Source organism: Gopherus flavomarginatus, chromosome 1 (assembly GCF_025201925.1).
Source record: "Gopherus flavomarginatus isolate rGopFla2 chromosome 1, rGopFla2.mat.asm, whole genome shotgun sequence".
In the NCBI taxonomy this organism is placed as follows: Eukaryota; Metazoa; Chordata; order Testudines; family Testudinidae; genus Gopherus; species Gopherus flavomarginatus.
This window is the reverse complement of record NC_066617.1, coordinates 231,547,733-231,575,586: the sequence shown is the minus strand read 5'-3', so window position 1 is coordinate 231,575,586 and position 27,854 is coordinate 231,547,733. Positions and strand designations below refer to the sequence as shown.

Here is a 27,854-nt window from a genome sequence, read left to right as displayed (position 1 = left end):
TGTGATCAGTTATGCTTTTTCTCTTCTGTGATATGAAGGATTGTGTATTTGTTGCTATAATTACTTTCTTCCTATGTCTCTGATATGATACATTTGTGCTTAATATAGCTTCAATTCCTTGCCAGACCGTGCAAGACTTTAAAGGGAGAAATTCCCAGGCAACAAAAGAACTGAAAATGTCTTAGTTGGAGCTACAGTTTTACCTTAAATTTTAAATTCCTATAACATGTTTATTTTTGTCTGAGTAGAAAAACTAACCACTCACAGCTGTTTATAAAATATAAAATACACTCTTCGTAACAGCTTGTTAGAACATGCAATAAATATGTCTTAAATTCATTTTATAACATGCTTGACAATCCATTAGTAAAGGACATAGCTGCCTTTGTTAATCTTTTAACAACTATTATTGTTAAAATGACTATTTCCAATTTTTAGGGCAATAAAATGGAGCAGGAATCAATTCTAGAGGAGCTTCTTTTAAAGAAGTCACAACAGAAGAAAAAAATTTCACCAATTAATTACAAAGAACGACTGTTTGTTCTCACAAAAACAAACCTCTCTTACTATGAATATGACAAAGAGGTGAGAAATCATTTTCTTCACTACAGAGGTACATATTTTTCTAAAGTAAGTTTATGCCTCTGGATCTTCTTCCTCACTGTGCTTTGATTAGATATCATATAGTAGGGGTAGTGATATATTTTGTTCCAAGTGGGATTTAAAAATGGTACGGGACCAAAATCTGGCCTTGATTCAGGATAGCACTTAAGACTGTGTTTAAGTCCACCCCTATTCAGGACAGAACTTAATCATGCTTAATCTTAGGCATATGCTTAAATCTCGTCAATGTCAATGGGACTTAGGCACATGCCTAAAGTTAAGCACATGCCTGGAATAGGGATGTTTTCCTGAATCAGGGTCTCTGTGGTGAGTTATATATCTGGCATTGGCTTGGAAGTCATTTATACAGGAGATAGCTCAGAGCAGAATTTGGACCATAACTGATATAAACTAAAAGCCTAAAGCATGATTGTATTTTAAAAAGTGATTGTATATCAAAAAATGATCAGTACTTTCAGCACAGTGGCCTCTTTTGTGCATTCAGATATAACTCTGAAGCGACTAAAATACATTATTACCATCTGCACTCCTGAGAGCACATTTGGATAACTCCTGTGAGTTACAACTCCTTGTCTGAATAAGGGTGGCAGGATCGGTGCCGGTATCTTAACAAAATAATATAATACAAAATCAGACTCCCATTTCCCATTAGAGACTTTTGCATTTTATATCCTCCATCTCTGCTTTTGCATTGTAATACCGAAGTTAATGTATCAGACATAGGGCCCATCCTGTTGTCTTTTGAACCTTCACTTCACAGGGAGTTTTGTCAGTGTATGGTTTGCAGGATAAGATACGATGGAGGGTTTTCAATGTCTTTTCCAAACAGTTTAACAAAAGTGAAACTCTACCTTAACCAATCTGAAGTGTGCAATTGCACACAGCTTAGATTAAGTGTGGTTTTATAAGACTTGTTGTGACCATAAAGTATTTTTGATTTGAGGACAATAGTCTTGTGTTTAGAATGATGAGTACTCTTGCTTTGGCTTTTATTCTTAGAAAAAAGGAAGCAAAAAAGGATCAATTGACATTAAGAAAATTCGATGTGTTGAGACAGTGAATCAGGAGGAACACGCACCTTTGGAGAGACAATATCCATTTCAGGTAAGATCACGAAATACAAAACTGATCTTTAGTGTGGTAAACCATTATTTTTAGGACAAATAAGGGCTTGTGTCACTGCTGACTGTTAGAAAAACTTACAGCAGGTTGGAAATGAATCCTTATTACTATAAACCTGACCCAAAGACCATCAAAATCAACGAGAGTCCTTTCATTGACTACAGCGGAATTTGGATCAGGATCTGTCTGTGCATTCATGTGTGTATAATAGTTTATTTATTTTGGTGTGATCATATACACATACAATAATGATGCATTTATCTGAATATTAAATATGTTTATTTTGTTGTGCATTACTAATCACAATTCATTTTCTCTTTTTAACCTTCCCCACCTGACCTCCTTTCTCTTTAGTAGCAAAAAAAACGTGCAGAATTTGGCCTTTTGATATTGAAACTATAGGTTGACCACTTAAATGCACAAGAGTCCAGAAATTCAAAGTTACGGTTCCCTCAGCAATTGTACCTCATCCAAATTGCACATCTCTATTAAACCTTATCTTTATCAACATATACAGTAATACGAATACTACATATGTGCATGGAAGCGAAGTCATATATACTGCAGAAGCCATAATTTTGACTTTGCTGTTATTTGTACTGTATGTGTTAATTATCATTCCAAAGCCTATGCCAGAGCAGAGAGTTCTGGAGGCAGAGAGTCCATGAGGAGAAGAATATACAATAGTGCAAAGCAGCTGCAACTTCCCTTTCTGCCGAGGGTAGGGTGCTATAATCTAAAATAGGCAACGGTGCCTTGGAAAGGGTACGTGATCTGGGCAGCAGAGGAATTCATTAATTAACTGCCACCCAACAATTGTTACCCCTAGGGTTAACCCCAAGAGATGGCAGCGGTGTTATCACTGTCTGACTTACCTCAGATTGAATACCCCCAACCCTCATTAAATAGTATTTTTATATTAAATTAGTTTGTTACTCTCATGAGCACCTAATACACTCAAATATGGAGGAGAGAGGGTGGGGAAGGAATTAAAGGTACATACTGTACTTCCCAGTTCCAATGAGAATGTGCAAGTTACTGAATTTAGGGTTTTATTGTTCTCCTACTAATGCCAAAGGGAGTTTTGCCACTGGAAGCAGGATTGGTTCAGGCCCACAATGCAAGCTCACTTTCATGTGAAATGGGAGTATAACTATTTAACTCTGTTCTGGCTCATCACTGTCCTGGGCTTAGGGTGATCAACCATCCAGGATTCGCCTGGAGTCTCCAGGAATTAAAGATTAATCTTTAATTAAAAATTATGTCATGTGATGAAATTTCCAGGAATACATCGAACTAACATTGGCAACCGTGCCTGGGCTGCGTGCATTTTGGCGTGAACAGGCCTGCAGTGCTTGATATTTGGGTTCCTAAGTCCTTTACTTCTTTGTTTCTTTGTTACTCTAGGTCTTTATTTAAAAAAAAATGCTAATGAACTTTGAGAACAAGATAACTAAAATGAATTGTTTCCTCGCCTCTTTAGATTGTATACAAGGATGGTCTTCTCTATGTCTTTGCAGCAAATGAAAAGAGCCGAAACCAGTGGCTGAAAGCTTTACATAAAGGTAACATTTGCTTTTGCCATCTTGTGAAGCAACATTTTTTTAACATGCGGGGGAAAGATTGGATTTTCAGAGAAATCATCTGAATAAGGGGAGTAGATGAATCTAGTTTCTCATTTTAATGCAATGGTTTTGTCAGCCATTTTCAGCCTCAGTCTCACTCCTCCATGCAAGAGGACTGGAGTGGATGAGAACATTACAAAAATTTCAGTGAAAAACGGTGGGAGGAAAAAATTCACAGCATTTCCCTGCCGGCATTTCCCCACCAGCTCTAGTCTTTACTTAGTTTATTGTGATTCTTTCCATGGTCTTTAACTGAGCAAGGCTCCGTCCATGCAATAAGTGGTGTGTAGGCAGAGTGCTGGGCCCCGTAAACCACAGTGAAATCAATAGGACTCCTATGGGGAGGGGGAGTCCGTCCACATACTACGCATTGCAGTAGCACCCATTAAAGTCAACAGGAGCCTTTCCATTTACTTTAATGGACTTTGGGTCAGGCCCTGTTTATCCCCCCAGTTGTCCCTTGTGGGCCCATGGATGGAGGTGACTTTGAGTGTGTGGCTCTCTCCTTCCCTACATGGAAGTGAAGATATATTAACTACTGTTGCAACATTGTCCCTGGATGATCTGGGCAGCAGTGAGAGGCTCCAATAGGCTATGTACATTTTTTCTTCTAGAAACCAGGGACATATTCTTTTGAATAATTCTTCTGAAGAAAAATTTGGTTTTGAAACCCAGCAGGGATGCAGACTGGCAAGGGAATAAGGAAGAACCACAAGAAACCAGTAGACAGTTTGGAGGCATAAAGATGTCCCCATTTATGGCCCTGACCTCTGGCAGATTGAGTTTTTGGCAGCTGAATCCTCTGCTCATTCCATTCACCCAACAGAATTATGTGATGGAAACTCCAGGATTTGTCTCTTCATGGGGCTTATTGTCCCCTAAATTGTCTTTTTCCTGATGGGAGAAAGATCTGACCTTAGGACCTCAGGATTTGGTCCAATATTCTCAGCTGAACATATTGATAAAAGTGCTATTCAAACAAGATATGTTTTTTAAAAAGAGTATGTGAGGAATACCACTTGTTCAGGGAAATATTGCCTAAATCTTGTGATGTGCATTATAGCAAAGTGATTACTAAATTTTATAAGGAACTTTTAAAATAAGGTTTAGCTGTAAAAACAAGGAACAAAATTCTGTGGCCAAGATTTTGAACAATCATGCATCAGCTCCCATGCTTCTGGGTGCGCAACATTTTTGAAAACCAGGCTGTAAATTGAAGTGCCGAATCAGGGATTTAGGAGCCTAACTTCAAGCAATCATTTATAAACTCGCCCTACACTTTTAAAATTATTAGTTTCATTATCTTTTAAAACAAATACTACAACTCTAATTCAAAAAACTACAGTGTCACTATTGCCAGTTATACCGTTTTGGGACATTTCTAAAGAATACTGGATTTTTTTTTATATACAAGTAACAAATGTTTATTTAAGAGGTTTGAGAAATAGGAAGTGTTGCATTTTAACTGGACATTCCTTTAACAGGTCAGTTTTGTACTGAAATTTGCCATTTGGTGTACTGAACACCTATAGTTTGTCTAGTTTATTTCTATAATATGAATTAGAAATAAATCACTCTTCATATTTTTGATATATAAAATATTTTATTAGATTTTTGAACACAGTTAAATGGGCTTTAGGATAGTCTAGCAAAGTCTTTAAGTCTTTATAAAATGCACATCTCCTCCATGATCTTGATTCACATTTACTGACTTCTTTTATTGTATCAGTGTATATTACTTACTGAAAACATGCTACCAGCAAACCTTTTAAAGTTCTTTTTTTTCTTCTTCCCCGCCTGTGCTCTCCAGAGATTAAAGACAATCCTGATTTACTAAACAAGTATCACAAAGAATTCTTTACCAATGGGAAGTTTCTGTGCTGCAACCAGGCATGTAAAGCAGCCCCTGGATGTACCATCTGGGAGAAATGTAATGAGCCATTTTGTTTGTATTTGCTTTTTGATATGTTAGTCTTAATGGTGCTTTTCATGATATTGGTAAATCTACAAGGATAATTGTAGTCAATGGTGGTAAATATAAAAATCTGGTCAATTATTCCTCTTGTTGTTTGTTCTTAACTTATTTTAACAGCATTGCAATTGTACTATGTAGTTTGATAATATGGCTAGGTGAAAATAATATAGTATGTGAAATACCCATGCTGAAATCAAATAATTTTTTACTGGACCTCCGAAATGCACCAAATAGAAATCCGTTCTCCTTACTCCTTTGACTTAGTATGCTGAGTTGTTGTTGCTGTTGTTATGGGAGTGGGAGAAAAAAATATCAGAACTTGTCTTTATGGCTGCATCCAAACAGCCAAATAATCTCTAGCAACATTTGTGTGTCAGTTATAAAGAATTTAACTTCATAATTAATCCAAAATAAAACTGATTTTTTCATTATATTCATATTTATAGTGGCTACTTTTCTAAACAATGGTATATTCTCCCCCACAAGTCTGTTTTTGTTACTCTGTGGAATGTAGGGTGACCAGATGTCCCAATTTTATAGGGACAGTCCTGATATTCGGGGCTTTTTCTTATATGGGCACCTATTACCCCCCACACTCTCTCCCAATTTTTCATACTTGCTGTCTGATCACCCTAGTGGAATGTGCATTTATAAGAAATAGGATTACAATAAGAATAGGGGAATCAAAAGACTAGCTGAAAAATCATTTTAATTTTATAAAATGTACTGTGCTGAGGAGCAAGTTTAGTTAGGGAAAATTGCCAGTCAAATTACTCCACAAAATGGTTCTAGGGAGCAGTTGTTTCAAATAATGCACATTCCAGAACCTCATAGAGCATTTGTGCATTTCTTTCCTGTGCATCATTTAAAAACAAACATGGTATATCCAAGTAGCAAACTCCCGCAGTATGTTGGAACAATGTATTTACTGAATGAAGGAGTATTTTATATACTTAATGTTTTTTGGTTTAAATATACATTTTTAAAATACTGGATGGGAAATTAAACACAACTACTTAGCTCATTTATTAGTCACCATAAAGAACCTGAGGAGTTAATTTTCAAAATGGATGCATGCCAGGATCTACGTATTAGTAAGCATCTTGCCCATCCCCCTGTTCCACTCCCCCACCCCACATTATTGCATGCACATTGGATAGTTGAGGCTTACATTTTTTTGAAAGTGGACACTTGTGTGGGGTGCTTCCGGTTTGGGAGCCTCACTTGGGATATCAAAAGCCTGATTTTTCAAAGGTGCTGAACTCTTACAGTTCCCATTGACATTGAGAGTGCTCAGCCCCTCTGATAATCAGGCCCCAGTTGTTCAAGACGGTTAATGTTTCAAAATGACAGGCAACCCATAATTAAGGGACACATTTGAAAATGGAAGCCCAAACACCTAAGAATCCAATTTATATATGTGAGATTCCAAGTGAAAATATAGAGGCCCCTTTTGAAAATGTAGCTGCACTATTTAGTAGTAACATCAGTGTCCTATGTATGGACACAGTGGAGGAACACTAAACAATACCCTACTATTTTAAAGAGTTGCCAGTTGTTTTTTTTGTCATTTGAATGGCCTTATGTAACTTCCAAACCAAATATGATATATGCAAATAATGCTATAAAACCCACACACTGCCGCAAGTAACTGTTTGGTTGTCACTGGACTTCTACACACAGTAGTAGATAGAAAAAGAAAACCTTCCAAAAAATAGGGTCACCATGTATCAAATACTTTGTTTCTGTCTGAAATACTACAGAATGCAAGAGGGTGTTGTGTCTACTCTAAATTTGCTTCAGAAAAACATCTATTGTTGATGATGCAGCTGCACTAGTGATAGCAACAGCGTGAGAGGGCTAGAGGAGGGACAATCCCAGGCAGCCTCCAACATAGTAACTATCACATTACCTAAAGCATGTTAACCCAATGTGGAGGTAAAACATTGGTGATCACCAGGGCTGTGTCTCCTCTAGTAATCCCACCACTGCTGCCACTAGTGGAGCTACATAAGTGGAAAAACCTATTGCACGCACGGCCTTGGAGTCATGCAGTAAATTCCTTGTGATATTTTTTCTTTCCCCCAGTTATAGATATGAGTCTACCTAGCAGAACCAGCTCTATGAAACCACTGCCTCCTGTCCCTGGGAAACTGGTAGGTGACAAACTTTTAGTATCTGCCTACAATGATCTCTGCTTATGGGGGCAAATCTACTCCCTAGCATCCAGCCCAAATAAATGATGGAGAGATCCACTGGAGAAGGATTGGGGAACCTTCTCCCCCAGCCAACTGTTCAATGGAAGTTACTCCAATCTAATCACTGAGTAGCATCAATATCCTTAGCGGCCACCAGCACAGCCCGGGGAAGGACAGGAGGGTATGCTTATTAGTCTTCCAGTTCCACCCTTTCTCCACTCATTCCTCACCCTGCCCACACTCACCTCTGGGCTGTCGCGCAGGAGTGCCTGCAAAGCTGGGAAAGTCTCAGATAGTTTCAATGCATTGCAGTGTGTAGATGTCAGTTTGGGCCATAGCAAACCTCTGCTTCTTGTGAAGTTATTTGAACAGATTTGCTTTTATGTGTCTGTTTCCATTAAAGTCAATGGGAATTTTACCCCACAGGCTTCAGTGAGAGCAGGCCTGGGCCCAAAATTGTTTATCTAGAGTCCAAATCCTTCCCATTCCAGCAGGTGCAGAGGGCCTCCTACAGAGTGGAAATGCTGCAGTTCCCCTGTATTGGGGATAGGGCAGGATTACATGTGTCTATATAGGAATTGTGCAATCTCTGCCAGCCACACAGTCCACCTCCATGGAGGCTTCTGTTATAGTCATGTACAGAGGCATGTCAGAGGGAAGGAGGTGGTTGTCAGAGACAAGAATCATGATGGGGATGGAGGATCTGCTGCTTCACTGATTTTCTGGTCCTTTCCTCCCTGTAGAGCACAAGATCCATGGAGGCCACTCCAGAACTTAGGCCCAGGTAGTGAATGCAGTGCCGCTTCACTGTTGTTCCATGGCCGGGGATTGGGGTTATCTCCACTGAATGCTTCTGTGTCCAGACAAGTCACTCAGGCTTGGAACTAGGGAGAGGGCTTGGGGCTAAGAGCTCAATTATATGTCATACATCTAAGAGATGGCTCACAGTACTGCCAATGTCAGGGATTCAAAATTCTTCTTTCAGCTCCCCCTTCCCCCCCAAATTAAAAAAATCACAACAACGGCTTTAAAATAATGAGATTTTTCAAAAAATACTTTTGGGGTTCTTTTTATTTACCTTCTGGCTTTTTAATCTCCAGGATACACTCAGGTCACAGTTTCCAGCTTTTCTCTGCAACCGCAAGTGCTAGAAACTTTTTTTAAAATGAAAGCTGAGATTCTCACATAATAACTTGACTCCAGCAGCAGGGGATTTAAGAAACATACCAAATATCACAAGGCTCATGATAAAAATCATAGAATTGGCAACACTGGGTTAGGTATGTTTCTGTGAGTAGGGACTTGGAAAGCATTTATAACTGAGCAAGTGGGCTTTTGACACTGGTTTTGATAATGAAGTTTGAGGATAGTGAGACAAGTTTCAAATGCTGTGGGCCATCCTCCCTGATGCCTGTCAAAGAATTTTGTTTATCTAAAGAGATTATCAGTCAGGCAAATCAGCCACTGAACACACTGACTCATATTAGGACTTCCCAGCTGATTATCAAGGAGCTGTTTTGAAAGGGAAATTTAAAAAGCAGGGAGGGCTTGTCAGAGACAAAGCAACTTTATTTCCTGGCCCCAGTCACAAGGCACAGGTCAGGACTACAGAAGTTATCAGATGACAGGGAGCAGCATCTACTTAGTCCAGCAACTACTAGTGCAAGCCCCCAACACAACTTTGAATAACTTTCTTCTTTTTGCCTTTGCCCCGTTTAGCACCCATTCAAATTGATCAACATACCCAACATCATAATCTCCTAACCCTCCTTCCAAGTCTCTGTTGGATCATGTCCTTCCCGTCACCCTCCCTCCAAATCTCTGGCGACTCTGTCTCCCTTTTCCCTGTCCAGGTTGTTCTTGGTGCAGTCCTTCTTCCCATCTCCCTGGGTCTCTGGAGTCCCTTTTCCTCAGACCAACATCATTTCTCTGCCCTCTTATGCTGGGGCCTGAAAGAAGAGGCTACTCCAGGAGCAAATATGGGAGTTGGGGACCATCAGACGGATTAATGGGCATGAATGTGTCTTCACAGGAGCCGCCAGACAGTTTCCTGACTCTTTGGGAACAGCAGTTATTTCCTGCCATGAGAGGCAGCTTTTCATGTCTGTTAGTCCCCTGCACCCTATTTGTATCCTTTGCTGTTTCTCTCCTGCCCCCTCACACCTCCTAGCTGGTGGGCAGGGACAGATCCACGGGCCAGTCCTAGCCCTTACTCCAGTCATTCCCCTTACCCTCTTCCTGCATCCCTGATGTTGCTGCCGTAGCCATTGAGGAGTTTCATTATTAATTACTCTGTGGCCTTAGTGTGAGGATTCTAGCCTGCCTCTCTCTCTCTCTCTCTCTCACACACACACACACACACATGATCCCTCTGGGGAAAATTGAACTTATCCACAGTGCTGCTCTCCACATCAAATCCAAGCTGGTAACCAAAAGTGGCAGGCATATAGGTGCCTAAGTCTCATTGAAAGTCAATGGGACTTAGGCTCCTAAATGACTTGAGCATTCTGAAAATGTTATCTTTAGGCCTCATTCCTACTGCTATTAAAGTCAACAGAAAAACTCTTACTGACGTCACTGAAAGGCGACTAGGGCTCGGGGTGGTATATTACCTGCAAATCTATATGTTTGTGGTGGCCAAGCCTTCCAAGACTGGAACTGCGACTTACAGGATATTTTTAAACAACAATTCAGAACTTTTATAATCTCAGCCAGCCTACCACTAAGCCAGGACTCCTCTGGGAATTTTTACAAGCTTAGATCTATACATGCCCACTGCATTTGACTAAAAGTTTTTAATTCTTTTAAGCTGCTTGTTATTGCCTAGTTTTAAAGAATTATTTGACTTTTTCATAATTCCATATGACAGACGAGTTAATATTAAGCAAAATAAGTGTGTGCCATGACTTTCCTCTTTTAATCCAATATTTGCATTTCCTGCTATGACAAAGCCCTGACTCCTCCCATTTTATTCCATGAAAAATAATCAGCCTTGGTTATCTGAAATATCTACATCTTCTATACTGTGTTCAGAAAAGGAAATAACAGACACCGCCTTGCAGTAATAGTTGGCTAATACTGATTTCATTTTTAATGATGACTATTATACTTCTTATTGATCTAGGGCACATTTTTAAAAAATGCAACGTGCTATTGTATAATATTACAGCAGAGTCTTTTGGTACGGTCTGCTATCAGCACATTTACATACGGTGGAAGGTACTTACACTTCATTACTCACAATCACACTACAAGTATGTCTACATTGCAAAAAAAGGTGTGTTTTTAACTTGCTTTAGTACCTTGAGTTCAGCCCCAGGGTAATCTATAGGCTTGAACTTGAGCTGCTAACCCAAGTTAAATGCCAAATTCCTATGTCTTCATTGCTATTTTAACCCAAGTCAGCTAACCTGAGTTAGGAACACACCTATTTTTGCAGTGCAGATGTACCCCTGGTATAAATATCAGTTAATCCTATTACCTTTCCCTTTTATGTAAATTCATCCTCTTGTTGAGCCACCTGCAACATGTAACCTTTTCAGTCTGAGCTCATTGTGAGCTCACAAATTGTTAGCTTCTGTTGAGAATGCCCTTACCTCTTCTGGTGTAATTTTAACCCACTGGGCTGACTCCTGTTCTCAGCTATAGTACAAAACCATACTCTCTGGCTCTTGTAACATACGGTCTGTGCTGTTGCTAATTTCACAAAACACGCAACTCCACATATATTAGAGCAGGACCAAGCCTTGAATATTATTGTAACAGAGTTTGGTTTGTATTTCATTATTTATATTGGACTACAGCTGTTGGAATGTATTACAAAATGGATGAAGGAGAAAAATACTTCAGCACACCATGCATTTCTAGTTAGCTTGCATTAATTCCTTTGCAGTCACAGAGCTCATTGAAGATGCAAACTGCAATATAAATGCTAAAAATGATTTTCTACTGAGATGCACTTCATTGTAGTTTTATTTCCTCTGCCTTCAAAAGCTGAAGCATGACAGTCTGCCTCCAGTTCTAGCATCTGGTAAATCCTCGCTGAAGATCACTGTGGCAGAGTATGACTATGAAGCCAAAGGAAATGCTGATATCCAGCTTGTCAGGAACAGCAAGTACTATGTTCTGAAAGAAGAGGATCCTGACTGGTGGCAAGTAAGAGACATGGAAGGGTAAGTTTACTTTGCACACTCAATAGAGAATATTTGTTCAGTTATGACCCTCATTCCACATCACACCCCATCCTTAAACAACCCTGCTGGCACTGGTGCATTCCAGGATCCAATTAAGAACTACCCTGGTGGCTTTTTAAATTTGCTCCAGCTGATCTCGTGAGCCTTAATTTTCTCTACACTTCTCCATACTTTTCTCCTCTTACCTTGCTCCAGTCCTAGCTCCTCTCTGACTCTTGGCACAGTCTTATATAGTTGACATTTAGAGTGTCTGTCTGATGCATGTGTATTTAACATGTTGGTATGGAATTTAGAGGAACGTAAAGCTACCTCGAGATTTATCATTTTCATTTCAAAGACTCACAAAAAGTCCACTACTTGCAAACCGTATAACAATATGTACAAAGAAGGAGGGTTGCTTTCCTTAAGGCTGTTCAAAAATCTGTCCTGCCCCATCTTTCCTTTCATCTCACCTACTTCCACTCCTCTCTGTGAAATAACTAGAATTTTAGTTACCAGATCAGGCAAGAGTGACAATAATCACTGAGCAGCCTATTATCTGAACAGTCTCTAGTGGTTTTTATTTTGGTATGTACCTGCAATAGCAATGGCAGCTTTAGAGTCAATGGAGACTATTAGGAAAGAAGCACTTTTTGCCTTTGGGGTATCCACATGGGGCTGGGGAGTTGGGAAGGGGTAACCCAAAGCTTTTTGTTGCACATCAGGTAACTTGCAGGATGTGAGTTGCACCAACAGTGTGCATATGGAACGACTGTTCCATTTTCAGTTCACATCATGTGAACACGTGGCAGCAGTTTGCAGTGAAATGAGGGCATATCATTCTCCAGAGGTGTCCCATGGAATATATTTCCAAGGGGTATGTCTGTGCTTCACTGCTGAGCAGCATGAATCCTGGGATTGTTTTTGCTATGATTTGTGGAAAGCCAGGCAAGTTCAATTTTATTTAAAAGAATGACGTTTTCACTGTCTCTGCCCCACACTTCCTTTCTGGATGGGCTCGCAACATCTCTCAAATACTGTTGTCCAGCACGGACCCCACAATGCTCCACACTGCCATGGTGATAAGCATGAGTATGCACAGGCTGCTTGGGCTACATTACAGCACTCAGAGCAGGACAAACACCCGTTGCACCACCCAAGCGAATGACGTGGGAGCTGGAGAATATCCTATGGCATCAGCAACAACTCCTTGAGCAACAAGGGGATACTCTACAGCTGTGGCAGCAGGACAAGGTAGAAGAACAGGAGGATGTCATTAGAACAAGAAAGTGAGTTCCTGGATCACCTACACAGCATTCAGTGCCACTTCTGGGCTCAGGAAACCTGTGTGTATTGGTGGGAGAGGATCGTTCTGCAGAGCCAAGGTGACCAGCAGTGGCCATAGAACTTCTGGATAGGGAACCTTTTTTGAGATCTGCGTGGACCTGACCCTAAAGCTACAGCAACAGTGTGCCAGCATGCTATGCCCCACTGGTGGAGAAGCAGGTCATCGTTGCCATCTGGAAATTGGCCACCCCAGACTGTTACTGGTCTGTAGCCAGCCAATTCAGTGCAAGGAGGTCAACCATTGGGAACATTCTGTGCTAGGCCATTGATAAGGTGCTGTCTAACCAGCTCATGAAGCTGGATAATGCTCAGGAGATTATTGATGGCTTTGCATGCATGCGGTTCCCAAACTGTATAGGGGCAAGTGATGGGACCCATGTGCCTATCTTTTGCCCCCTCCCCTGCCAGGCTGCAGAATTTATAAACAGAAGAGGGTATTTCTCCATGCTGCACCAAGGACAAGTTGACTCCCATGGCAGGATGACAGAAATAAATGTGGGGTGCTCTGGAAGCATCCACAATGCTAGCATCTTCTGGAACTCAGTTCTATTTAGATTAATGGAGAAAAGCCTGTTCCCCCTCAGAAGCAATGTGGACATTAATAGCATGGACGCTGGGCTGGTTATTCTGGGAGACCTGATTTACCCCCGATGCCCTGGCTAATGAAGCCATACACTGGTTGCTGCGACAGAAGGAGGTAACTATTGCCTCAGTAATTGCAGAATGGGAGTCGAGTGTACATTTGGTCATTTGAAAGGCAGATGGTGCCATTTATGGAATAGGTTGGAAGCTGCAGAAACTTTTTTTCCAAGCATTCTAACTACACATCATGCTTCTGTGCAATATTTGTGAAAGCAAGGGTGGGGGAACCTTGCTGATGGGTGGGAGGCTGATGTTAAGAGAGACTTGCTTGAAGGTTCGAGCAACCAGTAGGGCATCCTGTAGAAAACACTAACAGCCGGGAGAATGCTGCCAGGGATGCCTGTTTTCATATTTTGAGTCTTGTGCCTGAACATGGCAGCCTGTGGGGGTTGTGCTGGGACACAGACATTGCAAGCATTGGGGGATTGTGTGTAGGTGGTTGAAGTGTAGCGTTCCCTGTATACTTATGTAAAATCCTATGAATTATTTCAGCTTTATTTAAAGGATTTTCTGTGTTAAATGCAATGATGGCTCATAACGGATGCATTGTGAACTGTTTTTATTACGAAACAACAACAAAAACAAATAATAAGGTTTTAATGAAACCAATGGAAAAATAATGTATTTGTATTTAACTAACCAATCTACTAGCTAACCAACTGTACACAAACCTTTAATTAATGCAACAGTGCGAGAATACACCTTGCCTCTGGCTTCTGGGGTTCAGTGCCATGGCTCAAAGTTGTCAGAGGTGTCGCAGAGCTCCCAGAAGTCAGTTTCTCTGTGCCCAGAGGTTGGATCTGAGAAGTGAATGGGAGCTGCTATCAGCCCTGCTGTGGGGATCTGGAGGTTAGGCATTGCTGTTGGTCCCAGTATCCAGCCTTTTCCAGGGTCCCAAATTATGGGCCTGGCCTAGCAGGAGCATGTTTTGCAGATGGCATTCTGGTTCAGGATAGCATCCATGAGCTGCCTCTGCATCTCTCTGTGTTTTTCCATGTGCTCCTTGGCCATGGCGATGTTGATCTTAGCCACAGACATGCTTTCTCTGGTCTCTGTTCTTGGCCACTGTCACTACCTCCTGGGAGAGCTGCATTTCTTTCTTCCACTCAGCCCTCATGTACTGCCTCCACCTCTCAGCCAGTCTGGTTTTCCTTTGTGACTCAGCCATGAGTTCTGCTAATGTCTCATTGCGGGTCTTCCTTTTTCTCTCCTTCAGATTGACCAGCCTCTCAGCAATATATAGAGGCCTTGATGGTCTGGCTGTTGCAGGTGTCGTGGGAGTAGGGGGAAAAAATCAGCTGTGTACTGTTTATATCCCAGACAAGTCATGATAGCTTCTTTGTATATGTGACTTTTCCTCCTTGAGACTCTTCCCATCCTTGGGGGAACTGGAGAGATAGGCAGTGGTTTGCATGGAGAGAAGGTGCTGGCTGCATTTGGATTTCAGTGTCCTGTATCTGCTTTCAGGCTGTTGATAGGGGAGGAGTGATCGGAGCTATGTTCCAGGTTTGCTTTAGCAGCTTTGTTTGTGTGCTGAAGGGGTTTCTATGGTGTCTGACATGCAAAGGGAAGGCTATGGGGAGCATCAGGGGGCAAGCTAGATTGTAATCCTCTCTACATCCCTGTTAGACTGCCCTGACTTTCAGTGATTTATGCTGAAGAGCGTGACCAGGAGGCACAGAAGATCAGTATTCAAAAAGGCAAAAGGCAGACCAACGAGATACACTGTGAAGTTATTCATCAGGATGGACCCCCCAGAAGTGCTGCAGGAGTGGAAGGGGCTTGCAAGCTATGCTGGCGGGAGGGGGCTGGGCATGTGACTATTCTGTATAACATGCTCAACAAAATTCAGCAATTTCTCAGTCTTATATTCTGCTATACCTCCCCTGCAGACATGGAGACAGCGCAGACAAAACCAGAAAGGCCCTGCTATGATTGTTCACTAAGCTGCTTGTTACAGGATATTTGTACCTCAGCCTGGTCCACCCATGCAATTTGCACTCCTACCTAACATGAACCAGGAAAACTAATTCCAGTTATTTTCCTGTAACCATTGTCTCAACAAATGGTGGTATTTTGCACAAATGAATGCTTTCGGTATTCAACTCCGCCATGGGAAGGGGCACAGGGGGTCGGAATATGCGCCATTTTGAAACAGCAAAAGGAGGTTGAGGGGAGGGTCCTAACTCACGTCTACCAACAATACTAATAAATTGTAAGGACAGGTACTAACATGCTGAAGTTCCCTTCAAGGGATCCATCTGATTCTTCGGTCCCAGCCTGGGTTTCTGGCCGGGACTCTGGCTCCGGCAATACAAGGCAGGAGTCAGGGTCCATTGTAGCACGTCAGGATTGGGGCTGGCTTTCCAGCTGGCCATCGTCAGCATCCTGAGTCCCTAAAAGATCCTGGCTTTCCAGGGCAGCTCCCCTCTGGCATCCTCCTGCTCATTCTCCAACTGATTGAGCCGGTCATCCTCGATGGAATGCAGCGCACAGGCAGCAGGCTCCAAATAGTGCCTGGGAAAGGTCATATTATAATCATGTAGAATCTGCCCAGTTGATTAAAAAAAATGGACAGGTCACATGTCCACTGCCAGATTGTCTCTTTTTATCCCTTATTTCAATGTATTTTCTCCTGAGCTGCTTGCTCTATCCAGCACTGGTTGGCAACCCACTCACACCTCCTCACAGACATCTGCTTTGCAGTGTCTACAAAAAACTCCTTATTCCTCTAGCTGGCCACAAAGAGCTTCCTGAACCAACACTTCTCCCCCAGATGGTGATGAAATCTAGGGTCTTAGCTGAGATCCAAGGGGCTGCATGAGGCATGGTGTGGGTTTCTGGAGCACTATCACAGTGGTATCACCAGAATGGTACACTGGGATCCAGGAGCAAGCAGCAAAATCTGGCTCTGTACCAGCTTTTCAAAGGAAGAAGGAACATCCTGTAAACTTGCAGGGAGTGCACACAAGTAAACAGACAGGTCAGTAATGGTCAACCTGCAAAGCACTATGGGATTGCCAATGGAAGCATGCAAAAAGTGGTGTGCAGCAATTGCATGCACACAAACAAAAGACCAAACTAATACAATTTGAAGTGAACCTAGTCCACTGGGCAGGATAACTCCAGAACTCCAGATAGATGAGGAATTAATACACAGTGATTGATTGCACCATGCGTACACAAGTGTTTTCAAACCAGATTAACTTGATTTGATCTGGATTAAAATCCCCATGTAGACAAGCCCTTAGTGTTTTACTGCAATGACTGGGCACCTCCATCTATAGATTTTCTTGGTTATTTCCCTTGTGGTCCACAAAGGGAGGAATCTCCTTCAGCAAATTAAAGGAAGATATTTTCTCATTAATCTCCAGCTGGGAGCAGTACCTGTGTTCCTCTGAGAGAGAGGTCCCAGACAGACTGAAGAGAGTTTGGACTGAGTGGAGTTGGCTGGTCCACTAATAACTCATTGATTCAGTACAATTTGTAAATCAAGAAAGAAACAAAGAAAGAAACAGCTTCTAACACGCAGTCGCCAGCTTGATATTCAGTCACACTGTACAAAGTCCCATGGAATCAGAGAAAGTAGAAGGCCAGCAACATGATTCCCATGGAATCAGAGAAAGTAGAAGGCCAGTAGTATGTGTGAGGGACTACTCAGTTTAATGGAGAGAGTGCAGAGTGCTTGACTGCCTGGTTGATGGCTAAGGGTATGGCTACACTTGAAACTTCAAAGCGCTGCAGGGGCAGCGCTTTGAAGTGTGAGTGCGGTCGCAGCGCCAGCGCTGGGAGAGAGCTCTCCCAGCACTGCACATAAACCACATCCTCTACAGATGTAGCTTGCAGCGCTGGGAGCCACGCTCCCAGCACTGCAGCACTGATTACACTGAGGCTTTACAGCGCTGTATCTTGCAGCACTCAGGGCAGGGCCAGCGCTACTATTTAGGCAGCCTAGGCAATCGCCTAGGGCGCCAGAATAATTAGTGGGTGCCGTTTTGCCGGAGTGGGTGGCAGGCGGCTCCGGTGGAGCTGCCGCAGTCGTGCCTGCGGACGGTCGGCTGCTCGCGCGGCTTCGGTGGACCGCCCGCAGGCATGACTGCGGCAGCTCCACCGGAGCCGCGGGACCAGCGCGCGGGGTGGAGAAATTGCCGTGCGCCTAGGGCGCTCAAACCCCTAGCGCCGGTCCTGGCTCAGGGGGGTATTTTTTCACACCCCTGAGCGCGAAAGTTGCAGCGCTGTAAAGCGCCAGTGTAGCCAAGCCCTAAGTGGTGTATGTATACACCTGATGCAACCAGCTCCGGCTCTCACAGCTCAAACACAGCATCCTGAGCTGAAGGGAAGGAGCAGAGAGCAAGAAAGAGAATTATTTATAGTGTTTCCCTTTGACCTTTGTGGCTAATCGGAGTCAGGGCGTTGGAGGGCCGTAGCTATTAGGATGAGAAATTGAAAGTATGAGTCAGGTATATTTTTGGTGTAATCTTTTATTTACAGAAACAAACAAACAAAGGACCCACATTGTCCTCTTTCTGTTAACACAGCAGAAACAGAAAGCAGGCAGTTCCCTTACTCAGCAATCTACCACTCCATTGAGTTCTCTGCTCAAGAAGCCCAGTCTCTCTGCTTTAGTTACGGTCACATTCACTGCTACTGTCCTGTCTTCCTGTCCCTCCAACAGTCACAGCTTGCAACTGATACGGTTGCCCTGTGTTTCCAATCAGAAAAGCCCCTCAGTCAGTTTAGCTATGCCCTGCCATGCTGTCTAGTGCCTCAGGTGGCCTCCTCACAGCCCTAGCTGCTTTACTCCATAAAAGTGCTTGACTGAGTTGACCCTGAAAGAGAGTGCTTGGTACAGCCATTGACTTTTTGAGGTCTGGAATTGGTTTTGGATCAGAGAACCCTCTGCTGGCAGCCATTAGTACATCAAGACATTACTGAGCAGCCCTACCTACAAACTACCTGCTCCACTCCTGCTACTGAGAAAGCCGATCTCTACAATGGAAGTTATTTCAATGGCTGTGACAGGTTTTAATGTATTAAAAAGTAATTTCCTACAACAACAAAATTCTCCATCCACTCCTCTATGTGGCATATAAACACTAGGACTATTTTAAAATATTTTAAACATGAAAATCTCTCTGTCACTATAAAAAGTTAGTGAGTGAGTTTGTTTAATCCCATTTCCTATTTGAAAAGATCAAATTTAAGATAGACTTATACAAGATAACTGAATTGTGAAATGTTTAATTTGCAGGAATGAAGGCTTCGCACCAAGTCCCTATCTGAAAGAGATCTCCCCAGATGATGATGAACCTGGGTAAATCAACATCCGGCCACTCAGTGCTTAAATTTTCACCCCACCATTTTAGAAAAGACCAGGCCACATGTCCAGAATGTTTCACTGGTTTATGATCTATTCTATGGCTTTCTGAGTACCTGGCATAAAATGTCATGAAAGATATCGGATAGACTAGATCTTCATCTCCTTGTTGTACATGTATTTTATGCAAAAAAAGTTATGAGTGAAATACCAGCCCCACTGACATCAGTGGAAGTTTTGCCATTGACTTCAACAGGGCCAGGATTTCACCCTAAGTATCCTTACTTCACTATTAAGGCCCCAACCTTGCAAACATTTACATATGTGAGTAACATTGTGCATGTGAGTAGTCCCATAGAAAGTAACATGATTTTAAGTGAAGCCTGCCAGATCAGACCCCTTTTCTTTTAAGTATCTTTGGCCCTAATCTTGCAAACACTTATGTTGTGCATAAAATTAAGCACTTGCCTGAGTATTTGCAGGAAGCATTTAAGTAATCCCATAGACTGTAAAGAGATTTGTCTTGAGTAAGCAGTGCTGGATCAGGCCTACAACTTTTTTTTTTAAATGTAATCGTATAATTTCCTATAATTTCCTGAATGCTGTAGAATGCAGTAAAAATCAGAATCCTAAATTGTTGGTTTGTTGTTGAGGTTAGGAAGTGGAGGGGGGTAGGTATTTGTTTTGTTGTAACTTGTTTTGGCATGTGCTCTTTTAATTCTGTCCCTGATGTTAAGAACATTTATTGGAGGATTTTGAGCTTTTGTGGTTTTGGAGGATTTCTGTGTAAGTTTTAATGAGGCAATTACAATCTCCTCATAATAACTGCAGCAGAGAGGTTCAGCCCCTCTGCTTAGCAGGACAGGCAGAGAGAGTGTTTAACTCTTCAAGCTCACTAGGTATTATCACAAAGGGAGAGGAGCCACGTTAGGCTGTCCTCAGAAGTCCTAGTGAATGCCCTCTGAGCAGGCTCCTGATTTTTCAATTGATAATTTTTAAAACTCAAGTTAAAATGTCCTTGCACAGCTAGCCAAAGCATCACTACTTGTAAAGGACTTTCTACCCGCAAATGTTCATTTGCAACATTCAGGTGCAGCTCTAAAACTGAGGTTAGACTATTGTACCATGGGAAAGTGTGTATTTTTTTTCACCCTCACCAAACCAAAATAGAAATGGAAAGAAAATGAAATATATCCTCAGATTTGTCTAAAGGGGGGGAAAATCCACTTTGGGCCAAGCCTAGCATTAGTTCAGTGTGACTATATTTAATATGGCTTTTTACTTGAGGAAGATCTGCATATTCACATGATTTCAATGGGGAGTTTCGTCTTTGTAGGGGAAACTCCAGTGGAAGTGACCATTCATCAGAAGACGAGGAGAGCATCACTAAGCATGAGTGAGTATGTGGAGTGGTTTCATCTGTAAATCTTAAGCTCTTTGGGACAAGAACCGTCTTTCCATTAGCTGTCTGCAGAGTGCCTAGCACAGTAGAGCCCTTATCCTCCTCTCAACCTTCCTGTGATACAAATCATCCTTATTATTAATACTCTTCCATAGGCTTCCAGTGGAATGAGTCTGGTTTCACCCAACAAAGCCACAGATGGGGACGCTTGTAGAAAAGCCTGTCTGATACTCCGATAAAAGGGTGTGCTCACAAAAGACTGACACCTGTGATAAGGCTGAGGGAAGTCTCTCTTGAAAACGTGTATGAAGTAGCTGTCTCCTTCTTTTGGGAGCATGCAGCTCATTAGCATATTATGTGAGGTAAAGCCTGACTAGCACAAAGAGGTTTGAATGTTGAAGGAGTTACACACAGTTGATGCTTTTCAACTGAAAATCCCCCCAGGGTGGGGGTACATGCAGGGCTCTCCATGGCACAGTTGTCAAAAAAGAAAGTATCCTCACTCTCTGAAGGCTGCATGGCAGGGTGCCCTGCTGACCCCAAATAGGCCAGGGTGAAGAGGGCCAGAGGAGTAGGGTATTTACATGGATTCAGTGACCTGAAGCCCCTGCACAGGGAACATGGAGAGGCAGCGGCCACTCCAGATGCTTAATTTTAATGATACAAGATTTTATTAAAAACAGTGGTCAGGAACTTTGTGTTTGAAAATGGACAATTCTTAACATGCTAGTGGCGTCTCAAGAGACAAATCTTCATGGATAGAAGGAGGCCCCCTGGCAGGCACAGTTTGCTCACACTTTACCCACAATAATGCATCTAAATGGGTATTTAGACATCTAAACACTTAGGGGTGGGCAGTTACTTCATTCTCTTGAAATGTGGCCCTCAGAGTCCTGTGATCTGTTGTTAATAATGTAATTTTATAGGTATTGTCTATGAGGAATAAACATCTGGGAATCTCAGTGTCTAGGAGGCTAATTCAGAAGATATTTATTTATTTTTAGGTTATCTTTGTCTACTTCCAGCTATCTTAAGATCACACTTATTACCTTAGATATCACATATAACTCGCAAATGTATATCAGGGAGGAAGGATGGTTCAGTGATTAGGGAACTAGCCTAGGACACTCGTGTGACTTTGGGCAAGTCATTTAGTCTCTCTGTGCCTCAGTTTCCCATCTGAAGAATGGGGATAATAGCACTGCTCTGCCTCACAGGGGTGTTGCGAGGATAAACGCATTAAAGACTGCGAGGTGCTCAGGTACTACTACTACTAGCAGGGGCTATGTAAGATAGATACTTTTCCTTTTTAAAAGCAAATTTGAAAATGAGGCATCTTGTAAGAGTTTTTCATTGGTCTACTTTGCCAAACCGTTATTCAGAAATCGTGCTGTAAACAATATTTCTTGCTGCAGTTGGTATGCTGGTGATATCTCCAGGGCCCAGGCAGAGCAACTGCTACGACAGAAGGTACTGGGAATATCTTTATTAAGTACTTTTAAACCTCTCTCTTAAATCTATTGTTATTGTTGCTGCTCCTCACCTGTAGAGGGTGCTGATGCCTTTCAAATAACTTTAGTATTACGGTGAGAGCGGTAGAAACTGAAATACCAGTAGGTATTAATTTAGTATGAAGATATAGGAGTAATTAGGTTGTGGGTGAATGTGAGGGCCCTAGAGGTGACTAAGTAATGGCACTAATCTAAACTAGACAAAGGGCAGGCAGAGCCCTCCCCCCAAAGCTTTGCCAATGGCTCTCACTCCTGACATATAATACTCTAAATTGCTATTTCAAATGTTGGTCTTTTTGGAGCACAGACTGCCAGTCAGAGAATACTGTGGGGGGATTCTATGACATGCACAAATGGAGACGACTGGACAATGGCATTGTCATATTCCTTTCCATCGGAGACATGACATGTCAGCAGCTAGTACTCTTACCTATTACACCTCCTAGCTCCTGTGACACTCACTCCTTGAGTATTGCCTGTCCCATTGGTGCTCAGCCACTTGCAGTTCATACCATGCTCCACGGATCCATGGCCCAATTTTCCTTCCCAGCTGCCTGCACCCGAGGTTCAGAAAGGAAGTATAATCCTGGCAAATCACTGTGTATTTCTAGGAAGACCAGGGGGTGGTGGGGCAGTTGAAGGATTAGTCACCTATGGCTCTATCAGGGGCTGAACAGTCCCAAATCCTATTGATCTGAATGGGACATGAGATTGCGCAGCATCTTGCAACATTGAATCTTAGACCACAGCTGGACTTGTAAGTGTCTTGTTCCAGCCACACAGCAACCAAATTCCAGCACAAGACTAATGTTGCTCCTACATGTACTGCTAGGAAAGTCCTAATGGAAACCAGAATCTCAGCACCTACCTGGGAAACCACCCTCAAAAGCAGAAACCTGTAGTGCAAAGTTGGGGGATGGGGAAGAGGGAAAAAGTAGGATTTAGCTGCCACTCTCACTCAGAAATAGCCTGAAAATGAATATGTACTGAAAATCTCTCTAGCTGTTTAGTCACCCAGATATACTGAGGCAGTGGAAGACTGCTGTGAGTTTAAGACATTCTGGAAATGCATCGAGGCAAAGTTACAAAATATTTCTCAAATAGTGGGAGTTTCTTGTGATGTTTTCCTTCCTTTTTTGTTTATTATTATTAGGAGAAAGAAGGTGCTTTTATGGTTCGAAATTCAAGCCGAATGGGCAAGTACACCGTGTCCGTATTCAGCAAGGCTCTTGAGTGAGTATTCAAAGGATTGCCTGTGTTTCCATTATCCACTCCATGGGTTTGTTCCTGGGGGAGTCATTCAATACCAAGGTTACCTCACCAGATCTGGACTGAACTTTGGGCAAGTTTGAAAACAGGCTTCTAAACAGTATTATCCCTCTAAATCCATCCGTGCCTTAACCTTCTCTTTGGTCCCTTTTTCTGATCCCTTTTGCTGAGTCCAGTGCTATCGTGACAGAAGGCACCACAAAGAGGTGTGCTCATTGCAGGGGAGAGAGAGAGTAGGGGAGAGCTCATAGATATATTGTTTCATTGCCAGCTGAACAGGGAGCATCTCCAAGGACAGGCTGTATGGGAGATTAATGTAATGTCTGGAAGGAGAGGGAAACTGAAGAGAGAGAGAAATGGGGAGGGGAGAAGAAACCAAGCTTGGGAGAGGCAGGAAAAAGCAAGGAGTGGTTAGAAATGGAACTGCAAACATTCAGAAAAATTGCCTTAGTGAATCAAACCACTGGTCCTTCTAGTCAAATGTCCTTTAATCAGAGGTGTCCAATACCAGATGCATCAGAGGAAGATATAATACCCTGATTCCCCACCACCATTGTTTGCATTAAATAACATTTAGACACAATAAATCCTGCATCTTGGCGGGGGGTGGGGGGTGGCTAGAGGTTTGTTTCAGGAGTGGGTGGGTGAGATTCTGTGGCCTGCATTGTGCAGGAGGTCAAACTAGATGATCATAATTGTCCCTTCTGACCTTAAAGTCTATGAGTCTATGAGATGACCCTAAGCCCTATAATTCTATGATTTTCATGGGGGAAGTTTTTTCATATCCCCAGGCAGTTAAGTGTCCTGCAGTGGGACAGCCGATATCCCTTATAAATATGACCAGCATTTTGAATGCTACATATTGGAAACTACGGAAATATGGAAAATTTGTAACAAGTAATTTTGTAAAGGGACTGCTCCATGCAACAGACGTAACACTTCACTCACAGGACTGCAAGCTGGGGAACTTGCTGCTTTATTCATCTGCACCACAGTAGAGTGGGAACACACAGAACAGAAAGTAAAGGAGGGCTGGAGCATCACTCAGGCCCATAATATTCTGGGTGGCCCAATTAACTTTATCATGACCACTTTACTACAGTAAGTATTTAGATACCACTTATTAAGCAAAGAGTCCCCTTAACTAAATGACAGCTGATAGCAGCAAAGAAAAAATATAATTAAAGTTGTAATTGATGCATTATGAGTTTGGTGACTACATATCTAATTAACTAAATAAGGCTTGGACTTTATTGAGTCTATTTGCCAAGGATCTTACATAAAGAATACCTTGTGCTATTTTTCAGAGATAAAAAAGGAACTGTCAAACATTACCACGTGCACACAAACTACGAAAACAAATATTATCTGGCTGAAAATTACTGTTTTGATTCAGTTCCCCAGCTTATTCACTATCATCAGCATAACTCAGCAGGTAAACCACTTCTGTCTCTTCTTCCCCTTCTGCTGACCCTGAATGTGCTTTTCTCCTATCATAGATAGATTTAGAGAGATTCAGGTTGTTGGGTTTCTAGTATTTATGGTGAATCTCTTGCCATACTGAATAGTCTAAATACTAAGAATAGATTTATCCCTCTTTTAGGTGTCGATCTTGAGAATTTGTTCATGGTGGTGGGGTTAGTTGCCTAGGATTTTTATTATTATTTAAGAGAGCTGCATGTACTGTGATCATTAACTGGCTTTCTTTGTAGGTATGATTACAAGGCTTCGGCATGCTGTGACTACGAAAGCAAATAAGGTCCCATCGACAGCATCCTTAGGAAATGGTATGGAGATGATTTTCCCTTTTAAAACTATTGTCACTGTTTGCCACCTGTCACAGCACTGGTTGAGCTCCCCGTGCTGGACACTCACCAGACAGCTTTGAGGGGATCCCAATGCTGAATCCTCAAATCCTCTAAGCCTCTACAGCAGTGGTCTCCAAAAATTTTTGATCACTCACTTCTCTCAGTAAAAACATTTGTGAATGCACCCCCTGCCACGCCAGCTCTACCATTTTTGCCAAAGTGGAAAAAAAAGCACCCCCAAGGATCCTCTTGTGCACCCCCTGGGGTGTGTGCAGCCCACTTGGAGACCACTTCTGTAGAGTGGTCGTACTAAACCCACAGGCTGCTTGCAGCCCAAACAGCATACAGCTGTGGCCCATGTGACATGCTCAGGGCCTATTTATATATATATATATATATGGCTTGGGGGCTCTAGGAACACTCTTGAGATGAAGATCCTCTGTTTAGCACTCGCTTCTGAGAGCTGAGACCTTGTGGTCCAACTGCCTAGCCTCTGCAACCAGGAGTGACTCTAACAATTCCCCACCAAAGCCTATGCACTGCGCTTCTCAGAACTCCAGCCTTGTGAGCACCCTAGGTAAACAGGTTAACCCCTCAGGGACACGTGGTAGGTGTCGTGCATAACTCACACAGACAGATTTTACACAAGATTCTAAACCACTACTTCTCTTTACTTCTGAGAGAAAGGACAAGAGGGTATAGATCATTTAGAAAACACTGAACATCCTGAATGCAATGCCCCACTAACTCACTTCTCCTTTGGGGTCCATCAGAATTCAGATGGCCAGGGGTCCCCAATTCCCCATCAGGCTCCTGCAGCAGCATCCCTCTGTGTGAGCTGGTGAAAATGGCAGAAGACCCCCAGGAGAACTGCTCCTGCCCTTTTGTAACCTTCCATTCCTGCTGTCCTGTGACTCCTGGATCAGGCTCCACAGATGATCCCAGACCCGTACCAGATGACTTTGTGGCCAGGTTATTTCTCCCCTGACAGACTAGATTTTCTGGGTGGGAACCTGCCTATTGCCTAAGGCACTTGTATTTGAATAGAGGACCACCTAGATTTCACAACCCTCTATTGCCAGTCCTGTGTCACTCCCCATGGAACTTCTGTCCAAGATGAGGTAAAAGGACAACAGAGAAGACAAAAGGCTGCACGTTCCAAATAGAGTTTGATAAAGACGCATGAAGGGAGTTCATAATCTCACTCAGAATTCCTTAGGTTGTATAGATGGATCCCACGCATCGTCACACCGACAAGGTATAATTTATCAGTAAAAATAAACCATTAGGATTTTCCTTACTTCCAATCTTGACCTTATAGAAGGCTGCAGAAGCTTTACACTCTCTGGTTGGCAGCCACCTACATTTATTTCTGTGTCAGAGGTAATGCAGAACCACTCTGCCACACATAGAGTTTAGAGAGGGATTGTTCTTTGGTGATCAGTCCCTCCCCTAGCTCCCTTATATGGGGAGTGCACAGGAGCATTATTCTTAAAGCTTGTTTAGTCACCACCCACCAGTGCACGCAGCCTATTCCCAAGGCTGCTGTGTGTGTGTGGATGTTGGAAGGCCACGGGAACCACATTCCCCAACTCCCTCTGGGGTCAAGTGATTGGCTCCTTGTGCACTCCCTCCATCTGCACGCCCATGCCACAGCCATCTCAGTCTGGCCCTTTCTTATTCTGTTCTGGAACATTATGTGGTGGGATTGCATTTGTTTGCAAAGCCAACTGAAAAACAGCCTGGTGATATTTCGATTGTTTGACCCAAAAGTCCTTCATAAGTCACACAAACTTTGTCTGGTTTTGCGAACTAACATACCTCAGCTGTGGTATCAAATGACACTCTGGGGTTGTGCTACATTTCTGATGTCATTCGCATACAAAATCCATAGGCTTCATGTGGCACACTTTCATGCACTGCAAAAGAAAATGGATGGACATCTTTAGGACCCTGGGACTGAATATGTCAGGCTGGTAGCTAAAAGGGATTGCTTCTGTCTGTCTAGGGATCTGGGAGCTGAAAAGAGAGGAAATCATCCTGCAAAAGGAATTAGGAAGTGGCCAATTTGGAGTGGTACAGCTGGGAAAATGGAAGGGAAAGTACGATGTGGCCATTAAGATGATTAAAGAAGGATCAATGTCAGAAGATGAATTCATAGAGGAAGCTCACACCATGATGTAAGCTGCACTTTGCTTAATGAAGTAACATTGTAAATAAGGCTCTTCCACAAGTCATCTCACTAATATAGAATAGTCACTGAAAAAAGAAGTTCCTCTTCAAAATGAGTACCACAGGCAGCTTTAGGCATGGGCTGAGTATGTGGCCACCTACGGCATCACATTTAAAGAGGCATCAGCAGAATAGTAGAGAGATTGCTGGGGTTACCAGTAACTAGTATTATACAGCTCTTCAGCTTCACTGACTGCTGAGCTTCTGCATGTGTGATTTAAACATGCACTTTATTATTGAAAGGCCTCCTTCAACAGGCATTAATGGAATTATCTATTTCTGTCATCAGAAGCAGGTAGGAGTGACATACTCATGAGTAGATGGAACGTATTAGACCAATGAATGCATCTGCAGTATATTTCACCTTGGCAAAGGGGAGGTAACCACCCACAGTGAGATACCAGTTTGCAAGTAGTTTTATTCAGGGCCATTTTAGGTATGTCACGACATAAGGAAATGAGCTGTGTTCCTGTCAGTGGACTAGCTGAAATGGTTATAATAGCTGATTCTACTTTGCTACATTCTCTTAGTAGGAATGTAGCCACCTCTTATCTTGAATGCTTTCTCATGGCCTAAGGTGGCTCTGTCTTGCCCTGCCTCTGTTTCCCCT

The 27,854-nt window shown here is 42.6% G+C and overlaps 1 protein-coding gene across 1 annotated transcript in view; it reads left to right on the top strand.

The window, feature by feature from the left end:
* Positions 1-447: 447 nt before the first annotated feature.
* BMX (BMX non-receptor tyrosine kinase) overlaps positions 448-27,854 on the top strand; it is a 34,666-nt gene continuing 7,259 nt past the window's right edge. The window contains exons 1-12 of the mRNA XM_050937344.1: positions 448-585; positions 1,624-1,728; positions 3,230-3,311; positions 5,182-5,369; positions 11,538-11,716; positions 18,957-19,019; positions 20,359-20,418; positions 21,840-21,894; positions 23,089-23,168; positions 24,512-24,639; positions 24,917-24,991; positions 27,021-27,192. Of these exons, the coding sequence (XP_050793301.1) occupies positions 448-585; positions 1,624-1,728; positions 3,230-3,311; positions 5,182-5,369; positions 11,538-11,716; positions 18,957-19,019; positions 20,359-20,418; positions 21,840-21,894; positions 23,089-23,168; positions 24,512-24,639; positions 24,917-24,991; positions 27,021-27,192 (1,325 nt within the window). The remainder of the gene's footprint in view (positions 586-1,623; positions 1,729-3,229; positions 3,312-5,181; positions 5,370-11,537; positions 11,717-18,956; positions 19,020-20,358; positions 20,419-21,839; positions 21,895-23,088; positions 23,169-24,511; positions 24,640-24,916; positions 24,992-27,020; positions 27,193-27,854) is intronic.